General features: G+C 36.4%; 1 protein-coding gene across 1 annotated transcript in view; it reads right to left on the bottom strand.

The window, feature by feature from the left end:
- The window catches only part of SH3GLB1 (SH3 domain containing GRB2 like, endophilin B1), a 34,459-nt gene extending 19,200 nt beyond the window's left edge, over window positions 1-15,259 (bottom strand). Inside the window, exons 1-3 of the mRNA XM_037136529.2 lie at window positions 15,018-15,259; window positions 5,712-5,853; window positions 1,918-2,046 (exon numbers count right to left, since the gene is read on the bottom strand). Coding sequence (XP_036992424.1) covers window positions 1,918-2,046; window positions 5,712-5,853; window positions 15,018-15,089 — 343 coding nt within the window. The 5' untranslated portion in view covers window positions 15,090-15,259. The remainder of the gene's footprint in view (window positions 1-1,917; window positions 2,047-5,711; window positions 5,854-15,017) is intronic.
- Window positions 15,260-15,817: the final 558 nt, after the last annotated feature.

The raw sequence follows: 15,817 nt of genomic DNA, 5'->3' as shown, positions 1-15,817 counted from the left end.
TGAGATCAGAGCTGACTGCTAAGAAAGGTAATAATATTAAAAAGGTAATAATATAAAGTAGTAGTTAAGAGCTCAATTTCTGGATACAGATTTATATTTGAATTACTAGTTGTAAGATCATGGATGGATTATGTAACCTAAGACTCAGTTTCCTTATTGTTAAAATGCAGATAACGAAATTTACCTTATAAATAGAATACAAAGTGAGGATTTACTGGAATAACACTTACATTGTATAATGCTTAGCACAATGTCCAGAATACTCAATTGCTAGCTAATTATCAATTAATAATACAGATTCACAAAGCCCAATTCCAACAATCAGGATACATTCAATGGAATTATTAGAAATGCACACAGATTAAGTGAATTGAAAAAGGAAAAATATTTAGAAGCCCTTCAAATGACCATCCTCCAATAAGCCTTCAATCTGGTGAAGGAAAGGGCTGGGTTCCCTTTCACACCATTATGACTCCAGCATCTAACTGTGGCACGAGCAGGCAATACAATTTTCTTTAATGTATAAAGTTTTTCTAAATTTCATAGCTAAAATTTAGAAACTAAACTACAAAAATTATAATAATTTTTCAACTTCTGAAAAAATTATATTTTGAAGAACGCAATGTAAAAATTTTAAAGCTGTTCATCTAGATTAAAGTCAATAAATTAAGTGGCATTCAATACACAGTACTGAGGTTATTTCTATTTGACAAAAGGAAACTACTAGAGTTTAAGTTCATTTAGTTCTAGAATGTATGAGTTATTTCATAAATCAGGACTTTATATAGAAAATCATTTAATTTACTTAACATTTCATATTCATTTAAGAACCAATTTCTTGCAGAAGTCTTAATAAAGAGAATTATTAGACATGAACAATAGGGAAAAAGCTATAGAAATCTAAAATAGTCTTACATCGAGAAAATTTGATTTGAAAGATAATGGTGTAAAACTTTGAGCTTAGTTATACGTTAAAAAAGTCAGTATAACAACTAACAAAGCTGGAGAAACTGTAAAACCTAATTATAAAAAATAAACGATATGAAGAAAATAGAAATGAAATGTAGTCCAAACATCCAGAGATAACCACTGTTAACACTTTTGTATTAATGCCAATACTGTGTAAGACAGTTCAGTGAGTTATGCCGGTGGGACACTCACGGCCCACTGAGGCTCTGGACCCTCAGGGATGCCACCTGCACATACTCCTACTCTGCTCGGGTTCCCAGCTTAGCCTTACCAAGATGCTGGTCCTGGTTCGGGGTATTCGAACCTCAAACCAATAGAACCACTGGTCGTTCAAACTCTTACTGTGTGTCAGGTACTTTTCTATAGAAATGAGCCCTCAAGAAAACTTTAAAAAAAAAGAGGAGACATGTAAACAAAAATTGCAATATGTGTTAAGTACCTCAACAGAGGTGTTGAAAGATTTAGTGGGAGTACGAGTAAGGATTCATTTAACTTTTTAGGCCTAGAAAGACCATATGAAATCACAGAATAATATATCCTTAAATACAGTGTCCAGTACAAATGATGCCCTTTTTTATTACAAAATCTTTTATTACAAGATCATAAGCATGTAATTCTTTAACATAACAATATCACACTCAAGCATACCATATGACATTTTAAGTGAAATGTTCAAATTAAAACTATAAATTATTACACCCATATTATTACCCTACCAGCCACACTCAAGCAGGCATTACTTCTGCTGGGCCTTGTATATTACATATTAAATTGAACTGTACATACTTATTTTTAACTCATAATTCTCACTTCACCCAAAACTCTGACATAAAAAATCTGAAGTTAAAAGTGATTCCACTAATATTAGGCAAATGTTAATAATGTCCCTAAATAGTAAAAATCTAAAAGTAGAGATATTTATTAATAGGCTTTTTGTCTCTTGCTTACCATAAGCTGTTCCTGGGCCAAACTCAGTCCCTGCATCAATCATATATTGTCCCAAAAGTTCTGGGTTGTTTATACGACTTGGAGCTTTTCTATCCAGTTTCTCATAAACAAATTCTTCTATCCTGGCATCTACAAGAAAGGTTTAAAATTACCAATAATTTCAAAAAAGCGAAACTGTTTAATAGAATGCTTTGTTCTACTGCTACCCATTTATTACCCTGTAAAATTAACATGAAATTAGCATGCTTTCAAGTACTTACCTTAATATGTAATTTTTTATTTATATGTTACAGTGTTATAGATCTCTAAGAAACTTATTTCTTTAGAAATATAGCCCTGGCTGGTGCGGCTCAGTAGACTGAGTGCCGCCCTGCGAACCCAGAGGTCATTGGTTTGATTCCTGGTCAGGGCATGTGCCTGGGTTGCAGGCCAGGGCCTCAGTTGGGGGTGTGTGAGAGGCAACTGATCTATGTATCTCTTACACATGGATGCTTCTCTCCCTCTCTTTCTCCCTTCCTTTCCTTCTCTCTAAAATAAATAAATAAAATCTTTAAAAAATTAAAAAATATCTTAGAACAAAAATATTTAAAAATAAAACTATTATATGAATAATTTATGAGATTTTTAAATTCCAAAAAAGGGTTAGTATTCACTTAATAGCTAATGAAGTTGCCTTTGCCCCATTCATATATCTAATACTTAATTATGAAGATATGTTTATAATTTCAAAAGCAGGGATTTCCAACTATGAAAATATGGATATAAGATACCTAGAAGAACCAAGAGTCACATATTTCTGACACCATTTGGGGGCTTTCGCTTTTTCAAAGCTCTCTCTCCCTCCTACAGTCTAAATATAGGCATGTGGGTTTAAGAATAAAGTAATCTAGGCTTGAAATAATCTACAGAGATCAGCAATATGATGTCTTGGCTTAATTTTATTTCATTATATAAATACCTCTGAGCACATATTCACTCAAAATATTTCACCATTAAAAATAAGATTAAAATATAAGACAAAGGCTAAAGCAATTATAGAACATTAGTATAAATGGAAAGGAAAAATATAAACATTTTAGTGTAATATTAAAAAAATTCACATTTACATTGCTGCCTAACAATGAGGTATTTCAGAGACAAATGAGAAAAAGTCCGTATTTTCAGAAACAATGATTAAATATAAATACATGAGGTCTGTCCAGAAAAAGTCCAGCCATTATTAACATACAAGAATGGTTTGCCATGTAACGTGGCAGCCAAGGAGAGTGGACTGGAATGTGCATGCGTGAATGATGACTTCACTGTACTAGTCAGTGGGGGCCGTAAATGCCACTGAGTGAGCATGTGTAGTGTGTGGCTGTCGCATTCAAAATGACTGAGCGGGTAGAGCAATGAATCTCCACCAAATTTTGCATTAGCTTCAACATTCCTCTGCAGAAACTACTTGTATGATTCACAAGGCCACAGCTATGGCACTTGGTGATTGGCAGCTTCATCATGACAATGTGCCTGCACATGTATCACGTCTTGCGCAGTTTTTTGGTGAAACATCGTATCACCCAGGTGACTCAGCCCCACTACAGGCCAGATTTGGTGCCCTGTGACTTATGGCTTTTCTCAAAACTAAAATCACCTTTGAAAAGGAAGAGATTTCAAACCATGGATGAGATTCAGGAAGTATGATAGGGCAGCTGATGCATTGGGAGAACTGTGTGAGGCCCCAAGGTGCCTACTTTGAAGGGGACTGAGGTGTCATTGTCCTGTGTACAATTCTTGTATCTTGTGCCTTCTTCAATAAATGTCTCTATTTTTCATATTACATGGCTAGATACCTTCTGGACAGACCTCATAAATTAAAATTATAATCCAAAAAGAAGTTAAATATGTTCCTTTTAAGCATCTTAAATAATTCCTCCATACGTATAAGTTTTGCACAGTGCAATGAAATTTCAAAGATGAGCTGAAGCAATAAAGAAATACCTCAGGAGTTGGCAAAAGTTTTAATTATAAAAACATATAGGCTGTTGGAACAATACTTGCTTTTTGGTAGACAATGGTGCAGAATCAGAAGAATTTTCAAGCAGGAATTTACAAACCATTAACTTAGTTAAAACCAAAGTCGGTTCAAAACTAATCATTTAAAAGGTATTGTCTAAATTTCAGAATTTCCTTTTCTGACTGAGAGTAAGGCTCAGCTTTGCTGCTTTCTATTTATTTGGTCAAAAGTATAAATCTCATGTTGATTTCATTCAGTTAGTAGGACATTTGGTATATTTTAAATAAATGTTTCATTTCAGTAAAGTCTTAAAAAGATGTAGGCAATTCTGCTCTAATTCAATATATATTTCTGAAAAACCCAACATTCTGAAAAATCATATACTAAAGATGACAGGGCTTACAGGAAAAGAGTTGGGTTTGAAAACACAAAATCTAAGTAACTTTGTAACCAGAGCACAAACAAAAAACAGAATTCTGTTACTACTTCCAACTTAAAACACTAATATAAAATGGTACTTATAAGCCATTGTAACTTCTTTATACTGACATCATTCCCTTTTACCAGTTGTGTATGACTTTATTTGCCAATCTGGAAAGCATATTTTAGAACAGACTACATATGTGAGGAACTGTGGATAGAGCAAAGAATAAGAGGAAACTGTTATTATTTTTTTAGGTACTATGGTATATAATTTAAGTAGCCTTAAATGAGTAACAAATACTACATGGTAACCAAAGACTAGGCCTCACTCAAAGTGTAAAAGGTTTAGTTTAAGAAGTCACTGCAATTTAAATAAAATGGCACAGAATTACAGTTTGTGTAGTGTTTGAGTTTTATGTAATAGAACAAAACTGTAATTTTAAGTTAGTATCTAAAAGTAAGTTTATGGCACTTACACCACGGGCACAACAACACTGAGGAAAAGCGGAAGGGAAGCGTGCACTGTTTACTTTGTCCTTCAGTTCTGGTACGTGGAGCCCACAGTGAAAAGACTGGGTGGAGATTCACCTGGTTCTAGTTCAAGTTCCTCTTTAATTAGCTACACTACATTGGACAAAATGCTAACTTGTGAGTTTCAATTAATAAGCAAGCAATTATTGTGCATCTTATTAGCAATGCTATTTAGTTGGGTGTTCTGGAAAACCTTAGAGTTGTCAGAAAATCAATTGGAATAGTTTATGTAAAAACATAAAACTTAACATAAATATGCCCTGGTGTGGCTCAGTGGGTTGGGTGCTGGTCTGTAAACCAAAGGGTTGCTGGTTTGATTCCCAGTCAGGGCACATGTCTCGGTTTGGGCTGGGTCCCCAGTAGTGGTCTCACGAGAGGCAACCACACAGTGATGTTTCTCTCCCTTTTTCTCCCTCCGTTCCCCTCTCCCTAAAAATAAATAAAATCTTTTAAAAAGCATAACTGGTAACTATTTAACTTTCTATAATTTTCCCCTTAATTATATAGGGATAATTCTACCTTAGATGAAAAAGATTAATTAATTTATTTTCATAGCCTTTTAGAAGTCTTAAAATTCAAAGTCACTGCCTGAAATTGAGTTTGACAGAAGATTCTACAAAGTCCTGAAAAATGGTATTTGTCCATTTGTTTGCAAATACACACAGAAGGGTTTCACCCTCTTCTTCACCAAGGCATGCAAAAAATAACCATAAACCTCAAAGCCACACACCAAAAAAGTCTGTTTTCTAATAGCAATGAAAACTTTTTTCAACATAAAAAAACCTAACAGTATCTTTTAATAGGATTAGTCAATAAGGTAGATAAAAGATAAAATGTTTCTTACTTGGATTTGGCTGCAATAACACTTCAGTTTGTTTCAGTATTTTTTCTGTCCATATTTTGGTACATTCAGCTTTGCTAAGGAGGTTCTCTAAGTGAGCATCCAATTCTGTCTTCTCTGCCTGGCCAAGCTTTTCTTCTGTGAACTGTTATTGATTATTAAAAAAAATATTAACCTTAAATATATTTTAGGAACTTGTATCAATAATTAAAAAGAAACTCAAATCCAAATAATCCCAACCATATAAACAACTGTTTGTAAACCACTGCATATGAATGCTACTTTTTTTGCCCCCACAAGTAATTTTACCCTTATCTCTACCTATTTTGTAGCACTTATTATGACCCTATCTTATAGTGAACACATATCCTTAGTTCTGCGAAAATATATGGTATGAATTCTATTGAAAATCTAGCATACTGTCTGGTATATAAAGTATACAAATATTTCTGACTTATAAAGTTAGGGTAGCATAGTGGTAAGGAGTAAGAGCTTTGAGTCAGTTAGATCTGAATTCATATCCTGGTTGCAATGCTGTGACCTGAGCAAGCTTTTGAATATTTTTTTCCTTAGGTATCCTCTATCATTACAGAGGGACAATATATGTATATCTCATAGTGCTTTGAGAATGAATTGGAAGTGTGTATGTAAATCACTTTGTTCAATGCCTGGTAATTATTATGTTGAATTTAAAAAGGGCTGTTTATGTTTAATGTCAGTAACATGTATTATTGACACTTTAATCACAAGTGGTTAAATAGGCTTTTTATGGGATGTTCTGGGAAACTATCATTTAACTTGTTTCTCAGGATATGTTCCAGCAATTGATTTACAGACTGTTAGAATATATCCTTATCATACTACAGGGACAACTTTTGAAGATCATAAAATGTAGTTAAAAGTACTCAATGTATATTATCTTGCACTACTTTTTGAGGAAAGGCTGCAGTGCCCATAACATAAGAAGTAAAACGATTTCCATGTAGATTTTTACAGAGACTTCTGGGTACTTTTCATATCAGGAGTGATGGATCAGGCTTCTTATTACATGTAATTTTTTTCCCTAGAATATGTGGATTTTCCCCTACATAATACAGGTGGACAATGACTAGCAGTAATTCTATGCTCATTAGTCATGACTCACTTCTGACTAACAATATATAGCATCCACCTTGTTTTTTGTCTCCTCATTTCTTATCTTCTGCTTCTCCACTTTTCTGAGTTTTATGTTATTCCCAGCATCCTTGTATTTGGTCTAAGAATTTCAACTGATTATCACAGCACTTTTAGCTGAAAGGTTCCCTGGAATGCTACTTTTAAATTTCTGCTTACAACCCCCTACCAAAGGTCTTGTTCAGGGGCTAGAGATAACAGCTTTACTTGTAGTCTTAGGTCTTTTTGAGACTGGCCTGTAACCAAGCCCTGATCCAATGGGTGGGACTGAGAAAAGCAGTTCCAAAGCTATTCCCTAAGCCCATAAACTTGCAGTGTACTGTAACTGAGGAGAGGAACTGGGAGAAAGATCAAAACCCCAACCCCAAGGACATGTGATAACTATGTGATCTCATTCTTAAAAAAGAACTGTAATCTTCGCTATAGATCCCCAAGATTCTAAGCAATACATCGCTTACAGAGGTATAAATTATAATTTTCCATGTTCAAAGTCTACCTCCAATGGTTAAATACATTATCTCCTTGAAAAAAATCAACCAAGAGGCAGAAAAAGAAAGGCAATACACCCAGGACGCTGCCTATAAAGGATGATCTTACCAGTACAGCAAAATTCTTCACTCAGTACCTTAATGAGCAAGTGTATGTATTTGTTCATTGTGTACATTTCTTTAACAAATAATATATTTATTAAGCACTCACATATGTACTAGGCATTATTCTAAGCACATAGGTTTCAGCAGCCAAAAAAACAGACAAGGCTTCTGCTCTTAGGAAGCTTACATTTTAATGGGGAAGACAGAAAATAAACAGGTAAATAAATACTTTGATAATAAGGATACAAAGGTAAAAAGAAGATAGAAAGAGGACCAACATAGGTGTTTCTTGAGTGAGTTACTGAATTATTAACTGCTTGAATTAATGAATTCAAGTGTAGTTCTGGAAGGAAGAATTCATTCTGCAGAGAAAGGGACGAGTAGGCGAATCAGAAGGCCTCAAAGGCTGGGGGATGTGCAAACTGGGCCTGGAAGAGGGTGCCAGGGTTTGAGCATTACCAGATGTAGTGGTAAGAAAAACAGCCTCTCTGAGCAGGTAACAACTAACCTGAGATGGAATGATAAGATATGAGCTATGGAAAGATCCAAGGGAAAAGTACTCTCTGATGATTTGTCTTCCAGTTGCATTTCTAGAGTATCACTAGCACCACCATTATACATACAAAATACTTTCTTGGTAGAAGTTCTTAATTTATATTAAATAACCAAAAACAGATTAATACAACAATCAGCAGATCCATAATTTAAAAATCATATTTATGAGGTCAGTCTTTGTGCAAGGTACTCTGCTAAGAACTAGAAGACGTGGTCTCTGTTACAGAAGAGCTAAATGGAAAAGATTATCCAAACAGTATAAACCTGCAGACTCATTTTTTTCAGTTCATAAAATCATGTTAAAACTTTAATAGATGTCTCTAGAAACACACTGGAATTAAGCAAATGGGCTAGAAATTACTAAAAAATGTTTATTAATAATGACATAGGAAATAGTCATAAGTGTATGTAATATAGGCTAGGTTTCACAGCAAGTTTCTAAGTTTCTTCCCAATAATATTCCAGAGAACCGACAATTAGAAAGTTGATTATGTGGAAAGCAAAACATTAAAAAAAATTTATCCTCACCCAAGGACATTTTTTTCATTGCCTTTTTACAAAGAGACAAAAGAAGAGAGAGAGAGAGAAACACTGATCTGCAGAGAAATACTGATTGGTTGTCTTGTGTGCTCCCAGACCAGGGACCAGGGATGGAACCTGCAACCTGGGTATGTCCCTGACAGGGAACTGATCCCTCAACCTCTCAGTCTAGGGGATGACACTTCAACCAACTGGGCCATATTGGCTAGGGCTGGAAAACAAAACCTTTCAATCTTCAGGTAAAAGACCTGTTTGCTTAATTATTTAATATTTCTTTGTGATTGTCATGACACTACCTTACAAGTTTGTCTCATTAAATACACATTTTTTTTTAGTGTGGAAGTGTAATAGAGCAAAGATGAGTATTTGCAACAAGTCATTTGAGCAAGAAACAATGAAAATATGTAAACTGATTTACAAAGTAAGATTTTATAAACATAGTGAGTAGGTTTTTTACTATTTTAATTCACAAGAGAAAAAAACAAAAACAATATAAGGAATGCTTAAGCGATGAGTGAAACAGAACTTGATTACAAAAACTGTCTGCAAAATAGCAGTTCTGCAGAGAAGTCCATATGAACAATGTATTTGACTACCAGTAATAAATTCTATCTGATGTTTATTTGCATTGTTTAACAAACTACATCTGTTTCATATTTCAGTACATTATATATGGTCATTTTATCCTCTAATTTGTTTTAAAGTTCTTTTTCTCAGTAAGATCATTTACAAGACCTTTTTTATACATATCTATTCTTACCAGTGTCAGAGCTTATTACGTTATTAGAATATGCCATATACTTGCATTTTAGATCAAACACTCAAAAAAATCACTATTTAGGTAAGAATCATAATTTCAGTCATAAAGAAGCTGAGGATCAAAACTGTTTAACATTTTGCCCAAGTTGTCAGTGTTGAGATTTGATCTCACATCTGTTTGAAACATAGTCTTATATGATACTATCTGTACAGTAAATACTTGCTGTCAAAAAATTATTACTTTCTATCACCATTATCCAAACATATTTTATGTTTCCTTGCCCCTGTGTAGGAAGCAATCTACTTCTGCTTCCTAATGATTATCAATAATCATCAAATTATGGGTAACCTTAATCCTATGTAGGATAAACAAGGAAAAAAGGGTGGAGGGAGACATAAGCACATTGTTAATATTATATATTTAAATTGAAATTATAAATTTTTATTACTTAAATGTGTTTTATAAAAGGCTTACTAATTGCCATGATTTTATCATTGTGGGACTTACAGATTTTTCCCATTGTTAATCAGAAGTAGGACATATTAAGATAACAAAATAGTACAATATTTAATAGATACATCTTTCTCTAAAACATTTCTAAGAGTGCACCTACTGTATAAAATGATGAGCTATATCAAATATATTAAAGAGGTTTAGATTATTAATACAAATATTTATGGAGAATATAGTATGTATGTTCTACTGTACATGAGAGATATAATCAACATATGACATGGTTCTAAAGACAAACATAAAATTATAATAATGGCACCCTTTTCGGAGGACAAAAAAAATCTATTTCTTCTTTAGGAAAAAAAACCCTATTCTTCCTTTTTGGATAAAATCCAAACATTTTGAATTTTAACCTTAAAAATTTTAGTTTCCAACATCTTTCAGTCCAAAATTGTTACTGACTTTTTGATGATAGTTGTTAATTAGAAACTACAGTTGATTTTAAGCATGCATTTTAATGAATGTATAGCTGTACTATTTAGTTAGAAACTTTTTTGTAATATTTCATTAATACAATAAAATGACATGAGAACTGAAAGTTTAATCCTTTAGCTATACATAATGAGTAAATGTATGGACTCTGAATGTGGCATTTATTACTTATCAGGATTTGAGAGACATGATGAAGTTATTTGTAGTTTAAATTCTATAAAGAAAATGGAATTTCAGAAGGGCTCGAGAGAAAGTATTTGGGCAAGTTGAAATTCCATCCAAATAGCACCTGACAGGAGCTAGTTAAGGGTAGCATCATATTCATCTTTATATCTACAGCTTAGATGCACAATTAATACTTGCTAAATTAAGTGGGAGATCAAAGTTTGACTAAATTTTATAGACTCCCCCTGCCTCAGAAAATAGCCAGCAGTCATTAAGTTTATAGTGTAACTTCAGTAGTCAGTCCAAGGGAAAAGTGAGAAAATTAAATCAAACCTCCTCTCTAAGTAATTCAGTTTGAGAGTTTTTTAAGTATACACTCTTATTTTAAAGACGGTGAATAAGTTTTGCTTCAGTTCTGAAGCATTGAAATGTGCCCACTTGAAATACTAAACCAAGTAAAAGAAGAGTAATTCACAAAATGGGTATTTACTATAAAGAGTAAAGTACTTAATTATGACAAATTAGGACTAGATTATTAAGTTTTTGAGGGCAACAACTAGGTCTCATTTATCTTTGAATTTGTCAGTGCCAAGCACCTGAGGATGTACTCAATAAATATTAGTTGAATTAAACAGCTGAATATTTTACACTGGCATTAATCAACTTCAAGGTTAGCAGATTTAACTTACAGTTACTACCTTGCTTGGTGAAAATGATATAAAAACTAAAAAGAACCATGTTGGATGTTTTAAGAAGGGAATAAGAAAGAAGCATAGTTGATTCTTTAGACATACAATCTCATCAAAGATGTGAAAGCCATAGAGTAACAGAATTTTAGATCTCCAAGGAACCTCACGTAACAGTTCGTTAGGAGAAAAATGCCACATATGGAACTGATAAATGACACAGGATTTCATTCCAAGTGCATGCGGTCTGAGGTGAACTTGAAGTTGTACTTTAAGAGCAAGAAAGACAACACAGAAAGGCAGTAGAGGGCATTCAAGACGAGGTTACCTTATGAACAAAAGACTAGAGTTAGAAAAGTACAAGATATTTTTATTAATTAAGTAATAGCCTGATAGGATTATATATGAGTGAGAGGAAAAAAAGGCTAGAAGGGAGTATTTAATGCTCAAATAAGGACTGAAAAGACAGATTCCATGAACTAATAAGTGGCTTTTAAGACACTACTGATAAAGTAACACTTGATCAAAGATAAATAACTTGATGCTCTTGTATTCTGTGTTGAGAAAGTTAAGAACAAAACCACCCAAATATACTGTTAAGGAATGGATATGCCTATTCGTTTATACATTTTACCATAACATACTTTTTTAAAGTACCAAGGCACATAAATTCTACAGATTCGAATAGACTGATGAAACCCATTTATATGCTTTAATAGTTTGATTTTACTTTTTAAAAAACATGTTTAAGTTTTGATTTAAAAAGTTTTAAAGTAAAATTTTTAAAAAAGTATGGCAGCTGGTCACCCAGATATGGGTTATTCCTTAAGGTATAAATGTGAATGCTGAATTCCATTCCTACTGTTCTTATTACTTATAATGGGTAACTGGCAATAGATACCTTTTACTCTATTCTTAGCATGAAACTTGGCACTTTGGCACCATACTGATGTCAACTCAATTTAGAGCAGGAATTCAGTCACTGACTAAATACTGAAAAAAAAAATACACAGTACTCCAAATTTCACATGTTACAAATTTGGGACCATCTTTTTTTCTTATATATTTTTATTTTTTTAAAAAGTACTGTAGAAGATGTCAAACATACACAAAAGCATAATAAGTATACTGAAACCTCATGAACCCATAACCCAGCTTCAAACTATCAACATTCTGTCAACGCTGTTTTAACTACCTCCCTTTTTTCTTCTGAAATATTTTAAGGCAATTTTCAGACATGATATAGTTTATACATATATACTTCAGAAGGCATCTCTAACAGATATGAACTTAAAGACACATTAAATGAGCCTGCTCCTCCTGAAATAAATGGCTCAAGTCAAAACACTAGAGTCATCCTTGACTCATTTTTCTCTCATAACTCAAAGCCAATCTAACAAGCAATGTTGGATTCATTCTGCACTTCGCCTGCTATTGCTCTCATTAAGTCATATCACCTTGACCTTTTGCCTGTCCTATGTCCACAGCTCCTTAACTGGTCTCCCTAGTACCTTATGCAACCTCAGTTTTTGCACTTGTTCCCTATGACTAAAATGCTTTTCCTTCAAAAAAAAAAAAAAAGAACAAAACCAACCCTGGAAACTGTCACTTCCTTGAGCCCTTTGAATTCGATCCTATTAGAAAGGCTTGCTCTGCCCCATCACTCCTACACAACATGTCAACAACCACCACTTTTGCCATTAACCTACCCATGCTGGCCTTTTTCTCCATCACTGATGTATTTACTAGTCTGTCCTCTTCTACTAGACTGTAAGCTCCAGGAGATGTTTTCTGGATTTTATTCATTGCTGTATCACCAGTGTTCCAAATAAGTTAACAGGCAGTCATGGAGTAGACACTTTTAAGTATTTAAGACAGAAAATTATTTGATAGCTAACAGATTAGATCAGAATTTTAAAACTCATAAAGAATTTGAAATAGGATTAAAATTCATTTGGAAAATAGCACATCTTCTGAGAGTTTTGACAATTTTTTTTTAAATTGAGTCTGACAATTTAAATCAAATTCTAGTATGTGTCCTATTTAAGCAGTGTGGATTATTTACCTAAAAATATAACTAACTGTATTTAAATGACTGCCATTATATAGTGTCAAGACTGCATTTAGCATCTAGAATCACAGGGAATCAGCACTGAAACCATAACCAAAGTCTCTGTCTCTTTTCAGTCAACATTAAGTCTCACAAATCAAAATTCATTTCAGACCCTCACTCATTCTTCTGGCACCTTGTCTTTAAACTATTAGAAGTCGGCTAATTTAAATTTAAAATAAATTTAACTACAAGGTTCAATGTCTTTAAGTATAAGGTATAAGTTGAATTATACCTTATATTTCAGTGGAGGGGAGAAGAGGGTTAAGATAGCTTATTATTCACCATGCAGATTTTGGAACTTGGAAATAAAGACCTAGAAGGAATTTCCCATCTCTTACACATTACTTACCTAAGTATTACTGAAATGCTCAGGTTGTATTAGATGATCTTTAAGCCATCTCTAGACTGTAATTAATATTCTTTTATTCTATATATCCTAAACCTGCAATGCTTATCCAGGAAGAGAGACGCAGCTTGTAATAAGTAGCAGGTCAGACAGCACTTGCTGTTTACTAGCCATGCAAGTTAAGCAAGTTACTCATCGCTCTGAAGCTGCTTCCTCATATATAAAGGAGGTTAATAACATCTATCTGGCAATATTACAGAAAGGACTGGAGACAATCTGTCAAATTTCTAGCAAAATGTTTTGACATAGTTTTTCACAATATAGCTAGCTATTACCTTGTTCTAGTTCCACCACTCTTTTGCCAAGAATACTGTAATGTAAGATAGACTATGCCAATAAAATCGGAGTAAAGCAGTAAAGCAATACAACTGCTTTACATTTCAGTATCAATTTCGTATGCATATTAGAAAAAGTTTTCTCTTTACAAAAGAATCATGTTGTTGTTACTGTGCCTATGTCATTAACTTAAACACCAGATTGTTTATAACCCATGTTGTGGTGAAATTTACATCTGTTCATAGATTTAACCGAGATGGCAATAATGTGGATGATGACTGTAGAAAACCGTCCAAGTCCCTAGCTCTGACACTTCCTTGATTGCGGAGTACCACGAGATAGTTAACTTTTTTCCTTGACAAGTGTATTTGAAACATCCCACTGTGACTATAGGCACTACATGAATCTCCCCCTCTCTCTCCTTGCCCTACAGGCGGTACTTCCCATTTTGAGAATGTGTGGGAACCCCCGACCTCCAGGTTGCCCCCGGCCTTAGCAAACTCTGAATGCCAACTGGCGATCTCCATTTCTCCCGGGGACGGCCAAGCCCAAGGACCGTCCTTTCCGGGAGAGAGAGAGGCTGGAAGGAACTGTGCAAGCAGCTCTTTGGACTGAGGGGCAGGAAAAGAAAACTTCCTTCGAAGACTCGGCGGGGAGGGTGAGAGAGGAAAGGGTGGGGGTGGTGCCAGAATAGTGTGTCGCTCAGTTACCCAGCGGGATCTCAAGGCCTCCGCCCGCCCCGGGAGGGAGGTCACACGAGCACCCGGGTCGTGGGGTCAGAAAGGCGGGCGGTGGTGTGTGCCTCGGCTCCAAGCCGAAATCAAGGTGTCCTCCAGGGTCGGGAGGGAGTTCCAGGCCCGGTCTCCTCCCCGCCACACTTCCCGGGTGACAGAGGTTGGGTAGGAGGAGTACAGAAAACGGCTGCCGGGCCCAGAGGGGCCCCAGGCCGCGCCCATCACCCGGGCCTTCGGCCACAGCAGGCCCGCCGTGCCGTCGGCGAGGCCGGGAGCGGAGGGCGCCGCCGCCCCGGGCTGCGCGCTCCAGCATTCCCTCCTTGGCCCTCTGGGGCACCGTCACCCCGTCCTCCACCGCAGTACCTGCACGGCACGACTGAGGAAAGTGCCCGCGTCGGCCGCCAACTTCTTCACGTTGAAGTCCATAATGTTCATTCTGCGGCAGCCGGGCGGAGCTGCCGGCTGACCTAGCGGGGAGGCGGAGGCGCCAGGGCCGGGCTGAGGCGCCGGGCGGGACTGGCGGGGGCAGACGTGGTAGGTGGAGGGAGGCGGCGCCAGCCCCGCTGCCGCAGCTGTTGTTTCCGTCAAAGGGGAGAGAGAGAGAGAGAGGGAGGGTGGGGCGAGGGAAGAGAACCAGCGCCTCGCAGCGGGCCGCGCGACCGATCGGCCACCGTCGAGACGCAGGGCCTAGCCCGGTCGGAGTGCGACCGCTAACGTTGGCGTTGGCCGCGGAGGGCGAGCAGGACCCGCGGACTGGCGTTCCGGCCTTAGGTCAGGGTCCTGCACGCACGGGTGAGCGCCGCCGCGGGGCGGAGCCTTTAAGGAGGTTATCGTGGGAACAGCGGCCCCTGCCGGATCGCCGAGGCACAGCCGCGGGGCGCGCCGGGAGCTTCGTCCGCTCCGCCCGAGAGAAGGTCGGGTTCGCTGCGAGGGGCGCTCAGCGACCCTGCACATTTGTACTTAAGTCCCTAAGAATTAAGAGCAGAGGCAACAGAAACCCACCTTTTTATTTGGATTTAAAAAATACGGACGTTGGAGCATAGAATCGCAATATTTGTGAAATTATAATGATTAGCTCCCTGTCATTAGTAGAAACCACGCCCGCTGATCTCTGACGCCTTGATGGTACTCGGTGGCGAACGTTGTTGAACAGGACTTAATTT

Source organism: Artibeus jamaicensis, unplaced genomic scaffold (assembly GCF_021234435.1).
Source record: "Artibeus jamaicensis isolate MK-2021 breed Jamaican fruit bat unplaced genomic scaffold, CSHL_Jam_final scaffold_1019, whole genome shotgun sequence".
Classification (NCBI taxonomy): domain Eukaryota; kingdom Metazoa; phylum Chordata; class Mammalia; order Chiroptera; family Phyllostomidae; genus Artibeus; species Artibeus jamaicensis.
The sequence above is the reverse complement of the archived record's forward strand: the minus strand, read 5'-3'. Positions and strand labels throughout refer to the sequence as shown.